Below are 23,699 nucleotides of genomic sequence, written 5' to 3'. Positions count from 1 at the left end.
CTAATTAGATAATCTAACCTGTCTGACTCCGCTACCAGCAAAAAAATACACCTAACCAAAATCAACCCTTGTCTCATGAGTTTCTGTAAATTTGGGATTTCAGGATCAAAACACCTGTGAGGAGTGTTCTTATGAATGGATATGTTTAATGAAAAGTAGTGGAAATAAAAAAATATTACATTTATGCTGCATATGTGTGCATACTAAAAGAGAGAAACAAGAAATAAAAGCTTGTGACAAATACTGGAGTACCTACATTGTTTTCTATTGTAGTATAGAATGAACTCTCCTGGCAGAGAGTGACACAGCTTTGTTAAGAGGGGTTCATCTCCTCTGGATTTGAGTAGGATTTAGCTGGTCATCCTTTAGACAGAGGGCCAGAGGGCAAAATGCCAAGAGAAACTGAAAATGGTATGTATGGAAAAGATAAAGCATAAACCACTATGGGCCATTTTGGGCCATAATGTTGTAATCTGAACAAAATTCTAGGTGCTATCCACTTCTGAGAAAGCAACACCTTCAGAACAAACTGAGTTTGCTGTAGATTAATTTTAGACACATTTATGAGGATGTCAATAAGATAGTGAGGAAAGGATATGAAAGTAGTGATAAAAGTTGTATGAAAGAAAATGTGAGGGGAGTTGAAGGTGAAAGATGAGAAAGGTGGGAGAGGCTGAGAGACTGAGAGAAAAGCTACAGAGCAGCTGCTTTTATTATGAAGAGTTGGGTAGAACTACAAAGAGTGACTGATAAGAGAAGACACACTTAACTCTGGCATCTCTAAATTCTAATGTGGCAAAACTGGAGGGCTTATGTAAGTGTCTATTAGTGTGGGTGAGCAAGCGATAAAGCATTTTACTGCAGTGGTGCCAAAACTGAGCAACAAGAGACAGATGTACAGTACAAAACCTATATGTGGACTCTGAAAGGTAAACAAGTGTGTGAGTATTTATGATGGAAGATACATTTCATGTAAATTACTTTGGAGCCATTTCTACCGTTGTCTGTGTAACATTACTTTTGTAACAGTTTGCTGAAAACATTCCTTCATGCCTCCTACTCTCCTCCGCACTTATGAAATTGATTTAGCCTTTCTTCTTCACTGCATAACAGCAGATGGTTAATGTCTCATTAGGGCATTGTATACACACACACAAACACACGCGCGTGCGTACTTCTATCTTTGTGAGGACAATGTCATAATGCATTCCCTAGCCCCTTTATCCAAACTTGACCACCAGAACTAAAGGCCTAACCAAACCCCCTCCTTAAATTACTCAATGAGCCTTCTGAAGTTTTGCAAAATGACCTTTTACCAATGGTATGGTAACCTAAACATTTTTGCACAACCACAGAAAGACATGAGAAATGTACACACAGACACACACGCACACACACACACACACACACACGGAGCACATATTTCATTCATTAACCCAAGCTTCTTCCAGTGTCCTTCATTAGTTTTAAAGAATCAGTAATTCAGAGCAAGGTACACCCTGAAAATACAGTAAACAAAAATATTTTTGACATGAGCTTTCCACTCCTCCATACACATCTAAGCCAGGAGTTAAAACTACAGTGTGGGGTGATTAACTGTCATTTACTATTTCCCAGGGCTATATATTGTGTATGCAGCACGTAACCCATATTCTGAGGCTGCACTAGCAGACATGCCAAATGCCTGCCTGCTCGTGTCCTGATCTTAACCCCACCCACCTTCCTTCGCATTACTGCATTCACCAGGGATGACCTTTCACCCCAGCAAATGTCAAGAGCCTTAACCTCCTGTTTTCTGGAAATAAGAAAAACTGTTGCATCATCTTCAGAAGAAATCTTGCAACTAATAATACTATTGGCATGGTAAACATGTACTCTAGGCCAATAAGCTTTATAGTGAAAAGTAAAGTTAGGTTAAGCCATGTGTGTTTATAAACAAGTGTTAAAAAGTGACTAAACTGTTTTCAGTGGTAGAGCATTGGGTTGGGATGCAGAAGCTTCGAATCTCACCCCACCAGGTGTGGCCCCACCCAGCCACCAAGGGCAACTTTGGTGCCGGTCCCAAGCCCAGACATACATGGTGGGGTTGCGGCAAGAAAGGCATCCGACGTAAAAACTGATGCCAAATCAGCGTGCGGAACATGTTGCCCTGTGGCGACCCCTGAAGGGACAAGCTGAAAGCTGTTAATCTTTTGACGATCTTTACAAATGGAAAATAAACTAATGAAAGTCTTTAGATGTAGAATGTGGAATAAGATCAGAAACAAAGGTTGGAAGAAAGCCATGCAATGAATTAAAAACAAATAAAAACTATAAGGTTAAACTCAATATATAACTTGCAAAGGCCAAGAGAGAAGAAAACTGTCGTCTGTTAGCTAACAATTATCTATAGACCTAATGTCGAAGAAAGTTAGGATGAGATAAGATGTCAGATTTTAAGAAAGAGTCAAAGATGATTCCTGGATTTTGAGCATTAAACTAAATCATCAGAAGTCTTAGCGTTTTCAGCTGAAGTAAAACAAGCAAACGTACAAGAGAAGAACCACCTGAAAAGAAGAGGGTTACTCTACTTGGGTGGAGGTCATGTCAGCAGTCTGAATGAGGGTTAGACACCCCAGACAAGAGTGGGGGCAGGTAACTGTTCCTCTGTTGCTGACTCTTAAAAACTGTCTGTCTTGGGAGAAGAGAATTGGCAGTGGGGTGGTGGACAGGGGGTGGGAAGGTGGTGAACCGGCCTGCCTAGCCTAAGCCCTCCTGGTGACTTTTTGCAGGCTGACTCAAAGGCTGGGTAGCAATTATGTTAAAAACAGAGCCGTTGCAGTTGGTTTCTCTGGTGTCTTGTTTATGCAGACTCTGTGTTTTCTATTCATGTTACCCTACTGTGGTGACAGTGTACCTGACCAAGGACAGATAAGAAAGAAAAGCTTTTCACATCAAAACAACCCCCCCCCCCCCCCCCCCCATTCATTTCATCAGACCTCTTTTTTTGTTCATTCAAACTGGTCTTTGTTTAGTTATCAGCGTGCTGGATCCCACGCTGATGAATATTGACAGGAAGAACCAGCTCTGGTTTGGGTGTGAGTGAAAGACTTAATCAGAAAAAATGGGAAAAGAGAGACAGACAAATATGGGCAAGGAAGAAGGATATAAGTGTTTAAATGTGCAGCGCAGGTTTGAATGTCTTTAGTTGTATATGCACATGTGTTCCTCCTTTTTCATGCTCCAAGATCTTTGCCCAGGCTTGTTTAAAAGACAGTAACCTACTTTGCCGCTTTTGCAAACAGACAACATGTGAATATACTGTAAGTTGTACCTGAGAAACAATGTGCACTGACACAATGGTTAAGGTAAAACACACAGAGGTGAGGAACGACTTAATCTCTAAATTCACTTTAAACATATTTAATCCTCTACCTCAATGCTCGGATTACCTAAACTGGCGGAGAGCAATTGAAAATAAATGGTTTTGTTGACATTATCCAAATCAGCGCACATAATACAATGAGTCACACCCACAAAAACTGCTGGCACACACACTGGGATGTCAAGCACAACCTTGCCACTGTGACCACTACTTAGAGGTAAACAAGTGCCTGACTCTGCAGCCCAAAAGTATATAAGCAAAGTACAACTGTGCAACGGGGTGAGATCATTTGTTCAAACCACAATACTGTTGTTGAGTTCAAGTGGCAGCTACAGTGTCTTTTCAAAGTGCTCTCATAGTTCGTGATGGATACCACACACACACCTGTATAACAGAATTGTTATGATCTAATTTTCACCTAAAAAGGAACACAAAAAACTCTTTAAACCAAAATGTTTTGGATGAGAACAGCTACTTTGTTCTCTGAGTCGGGGAACTTTGAATACACACTTGAAAACACCCCCCCCAAAAAAGCAGCTACAACACTACGCAGATTTAAAACCATGTTGAGTCTTGAATGGTCGCTGACAACACTCTCATCATACATGACCAAAAGTAAATGAAGTTCACGGGATGGTGAGTGCAGAAAGGAACCCACGCACAGCATGCCCACTATCAATCACTGTACTTACCTATCTAAATGTATATTTTTAACAGCGTTAACATTTGAAAATTTTTATACACTGTAGCTAAAAAGTATATATGTGTATATTAAATAAAGAGCTTATTGGAATTTACACATGTTATTAACGTGAAAGGTCAGTCTGACAAGAGCTTAAGCAATTAGTTTCAGACAATCCCCAAAGCTGTGGAAAGATTGCTTAGGCACCGCCTGCAGCCACTTCCACTCCTCTTTACTGTTACATAATCACATATCAGTTTACTGGGGTTGTTCCTGGATGCACTGCTTTCTCTGTGTTAAACAGTCTGCATGTCAGTTTAAGTTTGATTGCCAAAGGGACTATAAAACTATGGCTGGAGCACAAATGTGCATGTGAAACACCAGTAGCAAAACCTCACTGTACTGAAGATGAAAGTTGAAACACGACACAAAGCTCATCTTCTTGTCTGAAATACAGTAAGCACATATCACTGACATCCACCTAAATGTAGCATAAAACTAAGCACAAAAACACAAAATATAGGTGATTACCAATATACAACTGCAACAGTATTGTGACGCTCTTTTTCTTTCTCTCTGTTTTCCTTATGTCAAGCTATTGGGCAATCCTGGCTCTCATCTCAATCTCTGGCTCTCTTAGGGCATATTTTGAAACTATTCTAGATGGAATACCAAACATGTGGTCAGTTGACCAGTACAACCCCACACCATTCATGCCCAAACCACTGTGCAGTTGTAGCCAGAGGGTGAATTCCAATTTTAGTCAAAACTGAGGAATACAGGTTTGGAGCAGAGTATGAAAATTCACCACAAATTCAGTGTTAAATTAACTCAAGGACTAGGGTTAACAGAAACAAGAGATGTGCACACACAAAAAGGTTTAGTTAAGAGTGTGGTCCAGAATTGTACACTTTGATTTCACACCTGTCAAAATATCATGTTTAGATGTCAAGCCAAAAGTTAAAACAAGACAAATGATTGCTTAGAGAACTTACAACACTCTAAGAAATAAAACCAAAGAGCAAGACACAACAAGGGCCCATGGCTTCAGATACCAGCAGCTTATCCATACCTGTTTCTGGGGACAGGGATGTGGGTGGAGGGGAGGGGTTGTTTCTCTGTCAGTGGTGCGTTCAGCCCGTGTGCTGCCCTGAAGCTGTTGACCAGCTCTGCCTGTTTCCCTGGGTTTCTGATATCCAAATGCATGAAGCCGCATGGCAACTGCCTGTTTATGCCTGGGCAATGAGTGGGACTGGCTCTCTTCAGGATCCCAGTGTAACCGGTGTCTCTTTGGTCCCCTGGGCCAGACTATTAGAGAGAGAAAATAATAATTGAAATCAATACATAAGTTTGAGGCAAAATTTCAATTGTCAAGTATTTAACTGCCGTTCCCTACCAATAGTTAGACAGTTTGGCACATATGCATATTTGATGTTACAGTGTTAATTAGTTACTATTATGACATGATCATTTGACTGATTCTGCAAAAGACACGAGCCTCATAATACCTAAAATGCAATGCATAAACTGTGCAATGCAAGCCAAAGTAGGATGCTTATTTAAAAAACATGTCTTTTTACACGTATTTCTAATAGTAGTGCATGAGAGCCGGGCGGTGCTGTGCAGCCAGGAAGCCTCTCTGTAGCCCCACCCTGGAGTTACGGGGGAGGGGGTAGGTTAGTAGTTTGGTGTCCCTGCCCACTTTTCTGTAAACTTTGCACATACAACGAGCCGCCATTTAAAGTGGCTCGGATACGACGTAATTAGTTAGGAACACGCGTTAATAGCGATCGGTGAACTCACTGACACTTTACATGAGTGGGCTAAGAGTTTAAAAAGCGGTTCTCAGCACACCACACAGCACAATGTGCACGAGTGCAGGTCTCATGTGGACATCACCGTCGCATATTTTAACAGTCAAACTATATTAAGTGCGTGTGGGAGCGACGTAAGCTGCCAAAGTCGTCATACAGCGCAATGAGCGGTTGACGCTTCATGCTTCATGTTATTATTCGTGCTGTAACTTTCCCTGGGAGCACTGTTGACTTCACCGGCAAATGGAGTCGTGCGCACACCCACACCACGACCAAGCGAAACTTACTTTTTCCACGTCGTGCAATATTCGACTTCCCGGAGACAGTCCGTTCCCTTTATGCGAGATTCTCTCGCTTTTCGCCACCACACAGCCGCCGTCCATCGCAGGTTTGTAAACGACGGGACCGTTTTTTTCCGTCGTGTGGACCCGAGTGTCGCGGAGCACGGAGCGGCCTGGCCGGCAGATAAAATCCGCACCACCGAGCCTTGTCCCAACCAGCGGCTTCTCCAAAATATATTTGGAATCCATACTCGGCCAGGGCGAATGGAGACTAAAGGAAAAAAACCTTTCTGTATGTGTTAGTGCAAATTGCTAAAGTTAGATACATTTATCAAGATTGTCGCAAATGGATGGGTACTGTCTGTGTCTTAACCTCTACTCTAGTCTACATGTATGGTTTTCCACCAACACCACCCAGGATATCCAAAAAGCCGCCCGGTCAGGAGGATAAAAGATTGTTTTGCCTCTTTCCTCCAAAAGAATGCCACGCCCCCTCCTATTCGCTCCTATTGGTCCGCTGCGTACATAAACACTACACTTTGGCACGCGTCCACCGCGAGGCGGCCTTTGATTGGCTGTTTTTACAGCGTCAATCACTTTTTTTTTAACCCGAGTGGGTGGAAGAGTGGAGGGGGAGTATCCAACAGTTTACCGGCCGGTGTCTGTCGACGACGCGCCGGTCTGTAAGGCAGGCGAGAGGGCGCGGGGGAGGGGGCAGAGGAAAAACAGCTTGCAGGCGGTAGCAAACTGCGCATTTATGTTTTCGAAAATGACTTGATGATATTGTGGATCATTTGGAAATGGCGTGAATTGCACTTTAGAAGCGCGTTATCTAAAAAGTGAAGAGTTTTGTTCGCATTAACTCAAAAGTTACAGTCCACAAAAGTTACAAACCCCTTTGTAATTCCAAGTGAAAAATATGTATATTCAAACCATGGTTGTTGTAATGTTAAAGTAACTAACAGATGTCTGATGTATAGCACAGTATACTCCTTGACACTCCTGCTTTGAAAATATAAAAATGCTTCAAAGATCAAAAGGGCTTCTTTTGCAAAATGCCTCTAATAAGTGATATATTAATGTTACTATTGATGTATATGTCTACTTAGATTGTCCAGCCTTATTAATTGACTGATTATACTGTTTATTTAACATGTAAAATCCTGACCTGAAAAGTAGCTAGTAACTAGACTCTTGAAATGTGTGAGATAAAGGTAAGTGGAGAAAAAATAATAATATTTCTCGCTGGACCTTTGTGCAAAAAAGTAACATCCAATACAACAGATCTCCAGAAAAAGTAGCACTTTAAATCTGTTAATTTCACGGGCATGTTTGTGACATGATTGCATCACAACGTGAATAAGACAATAGAGTCCTTGCTTTTGTATTGCAATATGTTGCTAGGGCAAGTTTTCATATTTCTCTTTTTTTCTTGTCTCCACTTCCTGTAGACTCAAAACACTGAATAGTGTAGCCACACTGCAAAATTATTAGATCAAACTGTTCCTGCCTGTCTATCGTATCCTATTTTTACCACCTTAACCTAGAATTGAAGTGCTTGATAGAAATATGGGATGTGTGAACATTATCAAAAATAAGTTTCTAATAAAAGATACAGTATACTGACATCCATTTTTTGGGGGGGCTTTTTTAAAATTATTTAAAATACTTGCTGGAAATGCCTGGAAAAGGCCTCTTTATCTAACCTATTTGTAAAATGCCTGAAAAGCCCAGCCACGTTTGGGTTCTTGCTTAGGTTTGAACATTTTCTTGTTATTACGGTAAAGTGGCTAAAGAGCTGTAACAACTGGCACCGTAAAGGTGCTAAGTTTGACATCTTAAAGAAAACAATAAGACTGCACACAACAAACACACGTTATAATGTGCCACTTTATTAGAAAAGTAAAAACTCACTTTAATATTTTATGAAGATTAATATAAAACATTACAATCTTTTGCATATCTTCACTGCCACACCATATTTTATTATATTTATTATTCTTAAATTAAACCCTGTGCTTTAAGAACATATATAACATTGGCTACAGCTGTCACAGCAGTATTGGCCCATAATTATATCTGAAGACAACCAACAGAATCTGTATCTGCATGGAAAGCATGAATGTTGCATCCACAAATTACAATGTGTCTGTGATTACCATCTTTTTTTTTCAAGAAATATACTATATACTGTATGTTATACTGGAACAACATCAGAACAGCAACAGAGTATTTTACACATTTACATCGTCATACTGTATTTGTTTGTGCAATAAACATCTGTCTCGACCAGTGAATAACAGTGTTCAACAAATATATCCGATCGGTGCTTTCTATCAAGATAAAAAAAAAAATGTGGCACATAAAGTGACAGCCAGGGAAAGAGGATTAAGTGTGATGGCGATTTCCAGCCAGCATTGTTTAAGGGAAGCCTCAGCAAAGCTTGTTAAGCATCTCAGCTGTTAGCCATTTCTCATATCGGACAGTAGTTGAGCCACTGGTGCAGATAGGGGTTGGCCTGACCCACAGCCTCTGCTCCCCCCAATCAAACCATATAATACTCCCTGAGTCCGAAAGAACTGGACATCAAAGGCCCCTCCCCTGCACAACGAGGGAGAGAGGTGAAACAGAGAAAATAGAGGTCTGTATTGGTTACTGGAGGATGAGCACAGCTGGGGGAGGGAGTGTATGCAAGCACCGGACCAAGTGGAAGCAAAGTTTGCTTCCTCCACTAACCTGGAGATGCACATGGCTCAATTTCGCAGTGTGTGTTTGCCTGCCAAGAGTATGTGTGCATGATTGTGTGTGTGCACGTACACAAACACATATTGGGAGGAGGAGGGTCCTTTGGGTCAGTGTCCATTTTCAGTGATCCTCATCCAGCTTTAAGTTTGCTGTTCCTCATCTCTCTCCCACACCTATTTCTTGTCTCCCCCAGAGCGCAAAATAAACAATGCTCTGCCATAGAAATACCCAGTGGCTTCTTTCCTTTTCTATTTCTCTCCCCTCCCCTCCTCCTCTCCTTCAAAATTGTTGCTTTGGAACATAACTCAATGCTGCTTTGCATCACATGTCAAAAAGGTACAACAGAAAGATCAACAAACAAGAGATCTATTAAGTACTACAATATTTGTTTCCATATATCAAAGCATGCACTTTTTTGATCAAGCAGGAAAAAATGCACCAACAACAAAAACAGACTGTTTTCATGGCAGTGGCATGAGCTATTTAATTAATGGCATTGTCAGTAGGTAAGAAAAAATAAACAGTGCATTAAAATACAGTGCATTTGTTTTTACATACTATCTGACACAATAGTATTTGTGTTACTGATCTTTCGAATTATTTTTTTCTTCACATGGCACAGTGAAAGCATTCTAACCCATCCTCCCCCTCTCAGCCTGAGAAGTTTGTATCACTCTTACTCTATATTTATGCCCATTTTTTTAGCCTCTGTTTTCATCCTTGATTTTTCTTTTTTTTTAAATGTTCCCCAAAGCTACATGGGAAAGACCTTGTTTATAATGGAAAAGAACTCAAGTGTAGAGCCTAGAGATGATGGGGGGCAGCAAGGGGCATCCTTCCAAAGGATACTAGCTGGTCATTTTTTTTGCCGAGCTCTTAGTTTTCCTTGGACCTCAAATCTGTTGCTATTTCAACCACCAGACTTAAGTCTGGTGAGGTAAGGAGAGCTCTGGCTTTGACTTGAGTGCAAATCAGAACTGTGCTTGGAAATGTCCTTAATCTTAAGGCACAGTTAAGCCAATCAGTCCTGCAGCTGTGCAAAAAAACAATGGCCACAAAATCAGATGTTTACAGTGCCCACACGTCTTGACATATTAACTGCACAGAATGAAGCATCGTGTACTATTTTGAACATTCTTTCACTTCCTTATTTTTTTCAAATATGATCCCAGTAATACAGTAAAGGTCTTGCATTGTGAAATCTGTCACCCATATCACTCTGGGGAAATTCTTGCACAACTTACTCAGTGCCCCTGACCTGATCACCTTATCCTGTGTGACTCTTCCAAGTATGTGTGTGTCTGTGTGTGGGGGATGTGTTGGGATATATCACCATGAATCTGGCTACAGATTTTTGTCATATCTAATGTCATATTTTATGTGAAGGTCACATAATTGAGAAAAACCCTGTTTAATAGTAATAGGGTTTTTATTGATTACTGCTAAATGTGCATTTAGGGCACATTGATAGTAATCTGATAATAGCCTTCACATATTTCTGTGTTTAAGCAGGCCTATACATTATAGGTATGCTATAGGGCTTAAACAAGGCACCACAATAATATGTGCCAGAGAACAGATAACGTGTTTTAGATATTTGTTTAGGGATAGCAAAGCACTACAAATCTCTGTGACATTGATCTGCCACAATATTTGTTCTCATCTCCATATTTTTAAGCTTGCATATGACTGCCCACCCCCCAAAGATAAAGCATGTGTATGTGTGTGCAAATTAGTGATAATAATTAACAGTGGCCAACATGCTCTTAATATTGCTAGCTTCCTTGCTACCACTGTCTAATTTCAGGTGTGTGCTTGAGTTTGAACAATGCATGCACATTTCTTTTTTTATATATATTAAACAGTGTTTTTCTCAGGTTTACTCTTTAAAGACTACAGTGTTCATATAAAAATAAAGATATAATGAAAAATTATGCACAAACAAGTGAGCGTGGTCAGTGACACAGTAGGATGAAGGTGTCTATTCTGTTTTTCTTTTTTTTTTTTGTTCCATTTTGGTTAAAATGTATTTGGTCCATATTTAGGCTGGGCTAGGCTTAGGCTGGTTCTGAAGTACAGACCAATTAAGGGAAGTCTGAACCTGGAATAAGACCCTGATTGTATCTGATGTCAACACAAAATGGATTGTCATGTTGTGTGTCCATAGAGGGCCTTGTATGTATGTACAGCAACCTGTTGGCCAATGAACAGGTAGGTCTTTAAATGACTCTGCACCCTTTTTTGCCTGTTAGCCAGCTACAGGCCAGTGACATACATCTCCATGCCGTCATTGAAAGTGAAGATGGTGGTGGTGCTGGAGCTGTTGACCCCTTGTTTAACATCACTGATGGTCTCATAGAAATTCTCCCCACCAGGCAGGCCTCTGACAGGCAGGACGGTGGGTCCTGAGCTCTGAGGTGCTACTGGTGCCGCCTGCTGCGGTTGCTGCTGCTGGGGCGTCTGCTTCTTTCTACGCAGGGTGGCATTACCACCTGCTGTGCTGTTACTGGTTCCCCCCTGCTCACGTTTCCGGTGGGAGTCGATGGTAGCATATGCAGGGTCAGATTCAGCCACTGCGCATGTGGACCAGGACCTGTCTCCTACCGGCTCATAGCAGGGTTCCTCCTGGGAATGTGCCTGGCACTGGACTCCTCTGCCTCGGCTCCGGGAGGCCGCATTGCTTCTGTCTCCACCAAAAGAGCGTGGGAGGGTTTTTGCTCCGTTGTTTTCCACAGGTGGTTTTTTCTTCTGGGTTTTGCACACAATGGAGTAGGTGTCAGCAATCTGAGGGAACCAACAGAAGGAGACCTGAGTATGGGGTCAGTTAATCATATGAACTATGGTATAACTCTATCCTAAAAACAGAAGGTGACTGCTACTCTCCTTTATTTGGACTTGTTTCTATAATCACAACCAAACATGCTGCACTGTGCCTTAAATAAACAGTCACAGGATCAGGTTATTCCCAGTTTTAAGTGTCATATTTCCCAGTTAACTAAGACTATGTTTATGGAACCAAGTACAATATGTGAATATAAGATTAAACATGTAATGTAGCCAATTTGATGTGGGCAAATGAATGTGTGATCCTGGATAGTACTGGTGAGTGTGCACTAATGTGCATATGTCTTGACAGAGCTTGCTTAGTGCTCTAACCTGACCTATTTTGATTGGGGTAGGATAAGAGAGAGTAAACTGTCTTATCAGTCTGTTAAGGTCTAGGCAGACAGAGTTAGCTTTACAGTGGATGGACCTGTTAAAATTTCACCACAACTGCTTTGGCAACAGAACAGCAGGGTATAGTGTGAAAGCTCTGGATAACAGCCAATTTGTTGGAAAAAAAAACCCCCACCTGCTCAGTAGTGCACACTAATGGACTTTGCCCACATCTCATTTGCTCTGAATGAACCTGCACTGCAACCTGCATGTTTTTGTTACTGTGTTAATTGCAGGTGCATGCATGTGTCTGCAAATACATAGACAGCATGTGCACATGTGTTTACTGTAGGCGTGTGTTTACAGTGAAGCATGTACAGTTAGATTTCACATCTACAACTCCCAACTCAAAAGCATGTGGGGAATTTGGATAAACCACTGCTGTGACCCCTGGCATTTCTATGTCAAAACTCCACAAGATGGGCACAAGAGCAGAGAATTGTGGGACACAGTCATGTTTACCTTTCATGTTCACACCCATAGCAGCAGCTCTGCTCTAGTGGCCCTGTGAAACACTGGCTATGCAAACTCTCTCTCTTTCACACACACATACACAGATTAACCTTGTTTTTTCTGCTTCCAAAAACTAAAACCTGAGACCACAGAGACAAATGGCTAAACTTCTTTCTTGGTGCATTTCTGTTGTTTACTTTACACAAGAAAAGATATAACATCAGTTGAGCCGAGCAAATATGACAGAAGTGCAAACCACTGTTCCTTTAACTGTGAACGTCTCTTTATCTTTCAGTTTTTGGCAAACCACATACGTACCCGGACCCACAAATCTCTTGTGTGACCTTGGATAAACAAAGACCCTAGCGTATGCTACAAGTGTGTGCACACAATGTGCAGTGTGTGTAAGTGCAAGTGTGTGCAGTTGTGCACACAGAATTTGCAGCTCTGTGCAGCAGAGGAAGGAAGTCACAAGATGATGGGGATTTCAAAACTGGGCTGCAGCTGTTGAGGAAGCCTGTGCATTGTATGTTTTCTTTTCTCCTCCGCTCTCTCTGTGTTGCTTTCAGTTATGTCTCTTATACTGTTTTCATTCTCTGCTCACAATTAAGCCTACATTGCATACACTGATGATCCATGGCACCAAAAAGGGTATAACTTATACATCTTTTTGTGATCAACATTGGAACCATAAACTTGTGTGCTAACAGTTAATATTCATCTGGTAAGACATGATCTGTGCAATGTGATTGGCTGGAGAAGGCAGCGCCTCCTATTAGCCAGGAAGGGAGGGGAGCAGAAGGAGAGAGCCAGGGTAGGGGAGGAGATTTAGGTGGGAGTGGAAATTTAACACCTTTTGACAAACTCCAGAAAATACTAACTATATAGGCATGTCAGGGCAGCATCAAACTCTGCAACGGAAAAACACAGTAACTAAAGGAGAAAAAGGGTTGGAAGAGAAGAAAAAGCAAAACAGAACGTTTCAAAGAAAGAAAAATAAACTGAGAGATTGAAGAATACAGTCAAGTCCAGCTGCTCTGTGTACCAGCCTGATTTGCAGAGGAGGAGTTTTATTTATGAGCCAAACAGCAGAGACTTAACCCTTTAATATCCATCCCAATTCGGTGGCTTCTGTCTTGGACAAAAAAGTTAACAGAAGTTTAAAACTTGATGCATTACTTAACTTTTACATGCTTCACAGAATAGCTAAAACTACGCAACTATAAAATCATTTATCTTTTATGTGAGATGAGTGACTTTCACTTAATTAATTAGACAATGATAATAATGAAGATAATGAAAAGGGAGGTTTAGACAGGCTAATAATAGACAGTGGTCTTTGTAGGAACACCCCTTCATCTACACAGATTTACTCTTCCAAACCCCCAGGCTGGCCCCACTAACTCTTTCAGTATGTTGTACTTTGTCCAGTGGTCAGCAAAGACAGGGGGATTGGGAGTGTAGAGGTGGGGGTGGAGATTCTGCATGTGAAAGCACATGTGGCTGGATATGTGACATGATCACCCAGTGCAAACTTCCCCCTCTCACCACCAGACATGCTCCACCATATTTACAGCGTGTATTTAGGTCACTGTTTTAGCCTGCATCCCAGTCAGGGCAGATCACATTTTGTCTGCGTGCGCTGATGATGCAAAGCAGCTGACCTTTAACAAACATCTCTGGGAATGCTAAGTGGCGATTAATTATTCGGGATCAGATGGTACTGATGTCCAATCCGTCTGTTAAATTGTGTGTTAGAGACCGATAAATGAGTGGGGGGCTGGGATATAAGGGTGAGGGTTCAGGCAAGGATTTGGGACTGCTGTTGTAGTCCTTCTGGTCCCTCGTGAAGTGGCCCTTACCGGCAAATATGACTAGAGATAAACATAGGTGTATAAATGTAAACTACCTCCTTTGCAGTTGGGGGAGATGGATGCCCCTGTTCGTTCTCTCCGCGGTGTGGAGGGGGGTGCAAAGTGATGATGTCGTCGTCTTCTGGAGGCTTCCAGATGTATTGCTCTCCATTGCCTATGAACACGGGCTCCTGGTACACAAAATAAATTGAGGAGCTCAGGCAAGTATTGCAATTATGATCTGGAAGTATCAATACAAGTCAATCACACAAAAAGAATCACGTTATAAAACATGTTACCGCATTTATCATGTATATGTGTCGTGCCATACTTAGTGAGCTTTTTGGTTTCTTCTTTTGCTGTCTGTGTCTAGGCCCTGTGAATTGCAAAAGCTTTCATTTGCCATGTTTGCTCTTAGCTTAGGTAAACAGTGACTTGTTGCACAGAGCAGTGCATGTTTGTATGCGAGAGTTAGAGAGCGCGAGAGAGAGAGAGAGAGAGAGAGAGAGAGTATTTGTTTTGACGAATCAGAGGTCATGGCTGAGAGAATGGTGACACAGTTACACTGTGCAAGAATATGAACCATACAATTTTGGTTGGTACTGTTACAATCAATAGATTACGGTTGTAAAAGAGTCTAAAGCATTTTCTTTAATAGGTTTCTATTTCCACAATATTCCCTTTTGTTAAGTAGTCAGATTTCTTCCCTTTCATGTTTAGTTATTAACAAACAAATCTGCAAGAGGCAGTGTTAAAAAGATACTAGGTTTAGAATATGGTGTCTTCAGCTGCCAACTGCTCTGAGACCAGTTCCTAAATGGAATCAAATACAACTACTGATTAAGGTACATTTTCTACACTTTTATGTTTCTTATGCTATTAAGAGTTTTTCTTCAAAATTTAACAATGACAACAAATAGGCAATGACTTATTTAAGTGCCAAGGAGTGCCCACTTAATTTTTCATTGCTCTGTTATCAATTTTACCACAACATTTCTATGCAAAACCACTCAAAGATATCCTGCTGACAGACAGGCAGACACACTTCTGCAGAAACAAAAATCTTTTGTCTGTATTTGAATTTTCTATCTGTTTATACAAAATGTTAGCTTGCTAATAAAAAAAGTTGGTGCTCTAGTTTAATTTTTATCACTGGTGATCAAAGCCAATTAGGAACCAATTAGAAAGTGTGTAGTGGTGTGTGCACATGTGACCCAGGAAGATTAAACTTTTAAATGTTCCTCCTGTGCAGTGAGAGTGAGTAATAGAGGCTGGGGCAGAGTAAATGGCTTCAATATGTGAACATTATTTATCCCCACAGTGGCTGTTGGCTACCTGTTAGCCCTTTCTAGATAGACTTGCAGATAGATTCAATAGGAACACACACTCACCCACACACTCACACAGGCATGCACACAAGCACACACCACACACAGGCAGCTTGGCAGTCTGCCAAGCCCTTACATAATCCATCCTCACTTTGGCCTGTGTAATACTGTGCTGCACAACACAGTGCAAAGGGGTTAAAGAAACACACACATACACACACACACACACAGTCAAAGATTTAGCATGCGCAGATTAAAAGTGCAGGTCAACGACAGGGCTGGAATCCATAGCCCAGAAACAATTCTTTAAACACACGAATCAATCTCTCTAATTCACTACACAAAAGAAAAAGTCACCCTTTTCATGCTCTGCCAAACACATAACCATACTAACAGACATGAAAAATAGATATGTGTGCCAGCAAACCCAGAGGAAAGACTGCTCACCATCCGATCATTGTCCCTCTGCTTCCCTCTCAGAACTGCCCTAAACCATGACCTTTACTGTTTCTAAACACTTCCCAGCTGGGTCATGCAACTGTATAAAGTGATTCAAACATTCACATAAAAGGCCAAAGACATTAAAACACGTTATTAAGGTTGGTGTGATGGTGAGGTTGTGAATGATATTGATATTGTTGATATTATTTTAAACATGTGTGCTGATGGAGAATATGCTCACACTTATTCATTACAATTTATGGTTATGATGATATTAATGAAGTATAATTCTATGGTAAAATCTGATAATAAAAAAAGACATAAACCAGATAAAATAATATAAATCCTCAAATATAAAAACAAAGAGCAGTTTGTTTGAGGACACTGCCCTCTGGTGGTAATCAGACAAGTATACAGTTTCAAACGGTGGATGGTTGTATAAAATTGTGCAATGCACATGGTTTTCAGGGACCATATTGATATAATGATTCCTTTACCTTTGGGAAGGAGTGCAGATGAAATGGCTCCAGTTGCTTGCGTGGAAACTCCTGACTCCGATGTACTGATGGAGGAGCAGCAGAGGGTGAATCACTCACGCTCGATTGGCTGTCTGACTGGCTGTCGACCCCGTTATTTTCTTTCCTGTTTGTCTTGTCAACCTTGATGTGTTGAGTCACCAATAAAAACATTATATACAAGCCTTCCAGACTTCCAAAGAAGTCAACACAATGAAGTTTGAAGTTTGCATTTTGACGGATTTTGGTTAACTTAAACAATTTCATCTAAGGAGTATCACATATATACAAAATCCTAACACTGAGCTAAGCCTAAAGGCTAATGAGAACAGGCTTTTTTTAATTTCCTTGTCATATCATATCCCTTGCATTACCTCTTTAATTTTGGGTTATCTCTTTAATAAGTATGATAACGATGTAGGTTTATACTTACCTTTCTGAACTTTCGTATAGATGCATACTCAGCTGCAGTTGTATCTTGGATTGCCAGGGAGTTAACAGAAGACAGAGGGGACCTATTAACCCCAGTCGCCCCATTACCTCTTCCTGCAATTGGACTGTTAAAGGTGCCATTCCCTCTACCATTCCCTTTGCCGCCCTATGAGTAAAAACACACACAAATAGTTTTGTATTCTTAAAGTTGTCAGTTACAAACAAATTATAATCACAAATACAGGAACAGGGAAATACAGAATATTTAACACTACTCACTCACTTCACAATTAAAGCAATGTCATCCTACTGCAGAACTGCAGCTCCTGCACTTTAAACCTATGTACACAACCTCTTGCATACAGGAAACACCTCCTGCAAGTTACACTAAAATTGCTGTAATGATTACTTTACACCAATATAGCATCATATCTGCCTCTGCAGGTCAAACAAGCTGCTGCAATTACTTTTTACTCTTTTTTGTCGGCACACAACATGAATAGCATGCTAGCATGTACTGTTATATACATACATTCCCGTGCCCGTTTCCATTACGGGTCCCATTGGGATGAGCTGGAGGGCTTTGGGCAACTCTGACTGTAGCTGGAGTATTGGCTGATGTGGGTGGCAGAGTAGAGGGTATCTTGGCGCTTGTGTCACTTTCCCGGACTCCTACACTTTCATACAAGCCATCGTCCAGGCAGTGGACAGGAGTAGGGTTGTTGCGCAAGCCAACCTCAGTGTAGGTGTGATCTCTAGTCTCTCCCCCTCCTCCTCCCCCTTCTCCTCCTGTTTCCCCTCCTACCCCCTGGGAAGATCCTTGGGGGCTGGTGGGGATCTGGGGAAGCTGGCGCCCATGGGACGGCCTCAGGTCTGTCTGAGAGCGCCGACTGTGGAGGAGCAGGAGGTCCATGCTGGCTGGACGGCTCTTACTAACAGCTGCACACACACAGGAAGAGGAGGAGGGTGAGAAACAAAGTAATGGAGGAGACAAGACTGAAATGTAAATGCTCAGGATTATACATCACATATGGTCATATACAAACTCTCAGCCATCACTTACAGTTTCCATTACATGGAAAGCGGTTGATCTCATGCAGCCGGGTGTCAGATTTGCTCATGGAGTTCAGTTTGGGATGCCGAAGCGTACCCTGCTGTCACACACATATGGACATGTTAATACAGAAATAAAAGACGCAAACACATACATGTGCATTTGTATGCGACAGCAGTCACTGACAGAGAAAGCTTACGGAGATAAGAGCGGAAGGAGTTCTGGATGAGGAGGGAGGGAGAGTAAAATGAAAGCATGTCTCACCATATTTACTGATGTCCCTTTCTCTCCAGCTGGGGGATGCTTGCTCTTGCTTTTCCTGACACAACATCAAAGTGAGGGAGGTCAACAGGAGCCGGTGGACAGAGAAAGAACATAAACACACTCAGAGCAGATAGATACCATCAGCATCCAGTTCTGGCTAGGGCATAAAAGTCCTTGGTTGATGACAAAAACCAAGTCAAACAGTGACTGGAGAATGACTCAGGTCTTTGCCATAGCTGACTATGTCCTTCACTGAGAAACTCATCTAACTTACAATTATTGTTTCGTAATATGCATTATTCTAATTGCCTTTACCATTTTTCTTTACAAAATACTCTTAAATTTACGTAGCAAATGCATCTAGAGTAGTGTTAAGCATCACTGTGATCCCCGGAGGTTGCAGTAGCTATAGGAAACTGTTGATATGGTGAGAGAGTGATGAGCTAAAGCAAGAAGACAAAAGCTCCTGGGTACAGGTGCAAGTATGAGAACTCTTCTACCCTCACGACCACACAATGTGTAAAAATTAAGAATTATACAAATACTGTCTCATCTATTTATAAAAAGGGGGTCGAAATATGGTTCCAATCCATGTTACTGAAGCTAGCTATTGTCTCCTCCAGTGAGCTGAAACGCCATCCTATTTGTACAAACATATGGCCATCATACCCCAAGGGGAACACGAGAAGGTGAAGAGAGCTCCCCTTGGAGATGTTCATAATCGCATGGCACATGAGGGGGTTAAGACATCTAAACATAATGACATAATGGAGAAGGGCAACTTGTAGACTGAGAACTGTCTTTTAAAATCCTTAGAATCCTAAATGACCCGTGTGAAGGGTACGTTTTAAAGCATTTGGGAGAACAGGAGCGGTAGGAGGTCATTCTAGGATCTGGAATCTGATCTATGGTATTTGCACATGACAAAGTAAATGTGTTGAACAACTGACATCCAGTGAGGAGCGTATATCTCAATTTCCATATCTTAGTGTCTTTTTATTTCCATGACATGAGCTGGCTTGACATTTCTCTACATCTTTATCTATGTATCCCATGGCAACAAAGCCACAGTGCAGCTTCTGATTGGTCCCTGAGGGTTCTAAAAAAAAAGGCTTTCCCCTTGGTCTTGCCTGGCTCAGACTCTGATCCTCTTTACACCACGGGGTGTTCTATTGCTTTTGCCTGCTGAGGAGTGTGCTCATAAGGGGTGACATGATGCTGCACTGACTCTGGCCTGTCTCCTCAGTGTCCTGTAAATATAATTTCATCTGATCTGACACTTGCAGCCATTAACATTCATTACTGCCACTCCGCTCACAGCAGTGGATGAAAGAGACAAGGATGATGGAAAGGGAAGAGAAAGCAGGGAGAGAGACACAAAAGTAGCAGAGAATTATGGGAGTAATCTGGGAGGGCATGGACAACTGGCAGCAGAAATGATAAAACTTTGGCTCTTTTGTTTTTTTTCAGTCTGCCCCTAAATGTGTTCACATTTCAAATCACATGACCATCTTCTTACCTTTGGCAGCCAACGCAGACAAGGACAATAAGGATGGTGACCACAAAGGCAGATGCTGCTGCAATGGCTCCCAGGAGCAGGAGGTTTTGGTAGCGGGGTTCAGCCATGACACCCACTCCCTCTCCCTCACTCACTCCGACTAGAGCTGAAAATCTGCCACGCAGACCGTCTGCTGAGGAAAACCTGCAGTGAAACGGGAGAAAGAAGAAAGAAAAGGAAAAGATACAACATATGAGTGACATTAGAGATAAGAACAACCTGAAGAAATGCTGCAGAGAGTGAGGTGAGAAATGGTGTGTGTTTATGTGTGTGTGTGCTTGGTTTGCCTCTGGCTTTTTGTCACTGTCTCTTTCAGACATATCAGTTTCTATTTTTGACTCGCTAGAATAATAATGCACAGAAAATAGAACACCTTACGAGGCAACCAGTTTGAGCACGCAAAAAAGGTTTCATCACACTCTTTTTGTTGTTTAAAAAAGATCAGATGATACCATAATATTAATCTGACTAGCCAGAGAAATATTCCTTTGTGCTAGTTTTACAGGTAAAACCAAGTGAGCTCCCTGGAATAGTGTCTTACTGATGGAAGGACTGGATCCACTGCTGCTATGCTTCGGCTTTCTGCCAGACAACTTTCTTTTTCTTCAGTCATCAGTAACTCAAACACAGATTTTTAGCTTTTTAACCCGTGGTGTACGTTTAAGTAATTGCACCACTACAAACAGGGTAACCATTTCATCTGTCTCTAATACTTCAACCTCCTTGTCACACCAGGGTAAACAAACCCCACAACCACCCACTCACCACTTCACCCACACACACACACAGGTGGTTGATTAAATACTGGATTTGAAAATGTATGATTTGCAACACTGGACATAACAGTTGCAGTTAACTGTCTGCATATTTTGTGGAATGAGGATTTATGTGCAAAAATGACTTATGTGCCAATACAGTAAGAAGAAGTAATTTACCTCATGTCTGGTAAAAATGTGCAAACCAACACAGCTGTGGTTTGTATATATTTTTTTATTGTACATTAATTAACACAGTGCAAGTACATTTATGATCTTACATTTTCTTCTTAGGAGCTACATTTTATTCTCAGAAAGAAAGTAAGCCAGACTAACTACTGTAACTACTTGTTACAGGTTGTAAAAGAATTCATCCCAAAGTTTTTAGTTTGCTATTTATGCTGTCATTCTGTATATACCTCTATTTCTTTCTTTTTTTTTTTTATGTGCCACGTATTTAAAACATAAATACAGAAAAAAGACAAATGGTCTGTCAGTTCCAGTCAATATACAATTGCTTACAATCTCCAAAAACATTTTAAAGTCATCCATGTCAGTTGTTGCTTAAAATAAAACTTCTTTAAGTTTCTTTAAAGTCTCTGGCAATAATTTATTTCTTGCCCTATGCATAGCTAACAATGTCTTAAACAGATCTCATTATTATTACGAATCCAGATTTTATAAACAATATGTTGGTATGTTTCTTTATAGTCGGCCTATGTATAATGTGTACTGCTCTTTTAATATATATAAACAAGTTAATCAACTGCTGGAAACAGAAAGTTACTGTAACATCATAAGCTTTAACATAACTACAAAAAAGCTGGTAGCTGGTACTACTTATATATACTGTATGGATACACTGAGAAAACTGAGTGTCAGAATTACAGTTTTCTTCACACTTCGCTTACATGCGACTAACCGGACTGTTAACTAAGCATCCTAAGCCATAAGGTCATCTACCAAAAGTTTTTAAACACTTTTCCCCTGTTTTCGCATGATTCTGAATCCCCGGGTCGAAACAATTGTATTTAGTTCTGAATAAAAGCATCTGCCAACAGTACATGGAAATTATTTTCCTGCATTCTATGTTCTTTATCAGTTGCATGTTTCACAGTGCATTAGTTATAGGTTTTACTTACATTTACCACAGTATATTGAGCACATAAAAAAGTATGAAAACGTATAAATTACATGCATCTTAATATTGTGATCATCAAGTAAAGAGCTTGTTCTGGACGAAACCCATTACTCATTACAGTAACAGGGTTTTGCCGTAGAGTTATCAATTGATCTCACCAGTGTATTTGATAACTTTAGTGTGAAGTCTGAAGGTAAAGTTTGGTTTTGATGTAACATTACATGGTTTTGAGCAGAAAGTTTGGTTTTGAGGTGGAAGTTTATGAAAATGGTTGTGCAGTTTTGCATTCGTGTTCACAGTTTGGGGAAATGGAGCATCATTTCAAAGAATTTGTCTTAGCAATTGAGAAAAAAAATAACAATGCAGTTTAAAATGGAGGAAAACATTTGATTATGTTAACGGACACGATCTGGTCAGATAGGCTTTAAAACTGCTTTTTGACCAAATATTTGACCATAATCTATTACATCTCACATCCATCTACAGCCATATATTAGGAAACAAACATTAGCTTTGTGTGCTGCTTCAGTGAGCTGCAACAGTTAAACCTGGCAGATGCTAAATGTAGATATTTAGCAAACAACCTCTGTTCAAGAACCAGTCAGTCACTTCTAATTTAGTCATACATACAGTACATTTCCACAAAGTAAGAATGTATGTAACTATGGACATTTCAGAGGCTATACTCACTTGTCACTTGTACAGATACTATGTTCATTTACAGCACACATTTGGAATTTGGATGACCTGCTGTGCACATTTTCCAAGGGCACAACACACACATGCATACATCATGTGGTGCATTCCTTTCCTAACAGAGAAAATGGCGGCAATGTGGTTAAAGTATTAGATTAGAGAAAAAGCTGAACATCAGGGATCCAAATGACAAAGCAAGCAGTCAGCAGAAGGAGGTCATGCAAGCTACTGTGTATATTGTGTGAGAAAGCGAGAGAGATTCTAGAATATACCACCACAGGATCTTGCTCTGGCTTTCTGTTTCTTGGAGATAAAACTATTTCTTTTTCCAATGTCCTCTTTTCTAGGTCCCTCTCCCTCATTGCTACTCCAGATTTCCTCTCCTTCTCGTTTCCTAGTCTCTCTTTCTTTCTCTGTCTCCCCGTCTGCCTGACCCTGCAGATATGTGAGGCAATGCACAGCAAATGAATTAGAAGAGCAGAGGCCTCAGACAGCCCTTTATGGAATAGACAGACAGGCAGGCAGGCTGAGTACAACACCATGGAGAGAGGAAAAACAAGAGGGAAGGGAAGGGTAAGACAAAGGTGATGAGACACTGGGGTAAATGAGGAGTAAATGGGATGAAAGTGTAGACAGGTGGGTGTAGATAAAAAATAATAAAAATGCAGAAAGACAGAAACATTTGAGAGCAGGGTGCGATAAAGGGCGAAGGAAGGAAGAGAGAAGAGAGAGCGATGAGACTAGGAGGATGAAGACGGTGAGAGAAATAGAGGGAAAGCCTGGGAGGATGTGCAAAGAGTGCAAGTAGGGAGGGGGGCACAGAGAGAGAGGGGGAAAAAAGGAGGAGGAGGAGGCAAAAAGAAGGAGGTCATCAGCGGTCTGTTTCTGCCTGCATTTTGTCAGCCCCCTTCTGAAATATTCAGGCAAGAAACGCATACAAAGGGTGCATTTCTGAACCGCCAACGTGCACAATACAAGACAGGAACACGTGTGTATCAGCATACTTAGTATGTGAAGCTCACAAGTGCTGAATGAGACTCTGGAGGACGAGAGGCTCGATGTTTTGCACGACCAATAACGCCCCTGCAGCACCCTCAACAATAGCGC

At 41.1% G+C, this 23,699-nt stretch overlaps 2 protein-coding genes across 5 annotated transcripts in view; both read right to left on the bottom strand.

The window, feature by feature from the left end:
* The window catches only part of slc2a4rg (SLC2A4 regulator), a 36,142-nt gene extending 29,553 nt beyond the window's left edge, over positions 1-6,589 (bottom strand). Inside the window, exons 1-2 of one of the 2 annotated variants that reach the window (XM_067527978.1) lie at positions 6,148-6,589; positions 5,119-5,354 (exon numbers count right to left, since the gene is read on the bottom strand). In XM_067527978.1, the coding sequence (XP_067384079.1) occupies positions 5,119-5,354; positions 6,148-6,390 (479 nt within the window). In that variant the 5' untranslated portion in view covers positions 6,391-6,589. The remainder of the gene's footprint in view (positions 1-5,118; positions 5,355-6,147) is intronic. The other variant, XM_067527979.1, reaches the window with a different exon arrangement.
* Positions 6,590-8,017: 1,428 nt separating this feature from the next.
* LOC137139987 (uncharacterized) overlaps positions 8,018-23,699 on the bottom strand; it is a 33,992-nt gene continuing 18,310 nt past the window's right edge. For 2 of the 3 annotated variants that reach the window (XM_067527975.1, XM_067527976.1), the window contains 8 exons: positions 19,962-20,144; positions 18,443-18,497; positions 18,188-18,278; positions 17,657-18,063; positions 17,126-17,290; positions 16,675-16,836; positions 14,465-14,599; positions 8,018-11,670 (listed from right to left, as the gene is read on the bottom strand). In XM_067527975.1, coding sequence (XP_067384076.1) covers positions 11,143-11,670; positions 14,465-14,599; positions 16,675-16,836; positions 17,126-17,290; positions 17,657-18,063; positions 18,188-18,278; positions 18,443-18,497; positions 19,962-20,068 — 1,650 coding nt within the window. In that variant the 5' untranslated portion in view covers positions 20,069-20,144 and the 3' untranslated portion in view covers positions 8,018-11,142. The remainder of the gene's footprint in view (positions 11,671-14,464; positions 14,600-16,674; positions 16,837-17,125; positions 17,291-17,656; positions 18,064-18,187; positions 18,279-18,442; positions 18,498-19,961; positions 20,145-23,699) is intronic. The other variant, XM_067527977.1, reaches the window with a different exon arrangement.

The sequence above is a fragment of the Channa argus genome, chromosome 13 (genome assembly GCF_033026475.1).
Source record: "Channa argus isolate prfri chromosome 13, Channa argus male v1.0, whole genome shotgun sequence".
Lineage (NCBI taxonomy): Eukaryota > Metazoa > Chordata > Actinopteri > Anabantiformes > Channidae > Channa > Channa argus.
This window is presented reverse-complemented; position numbering and strand designations above follow the sequence as displayed.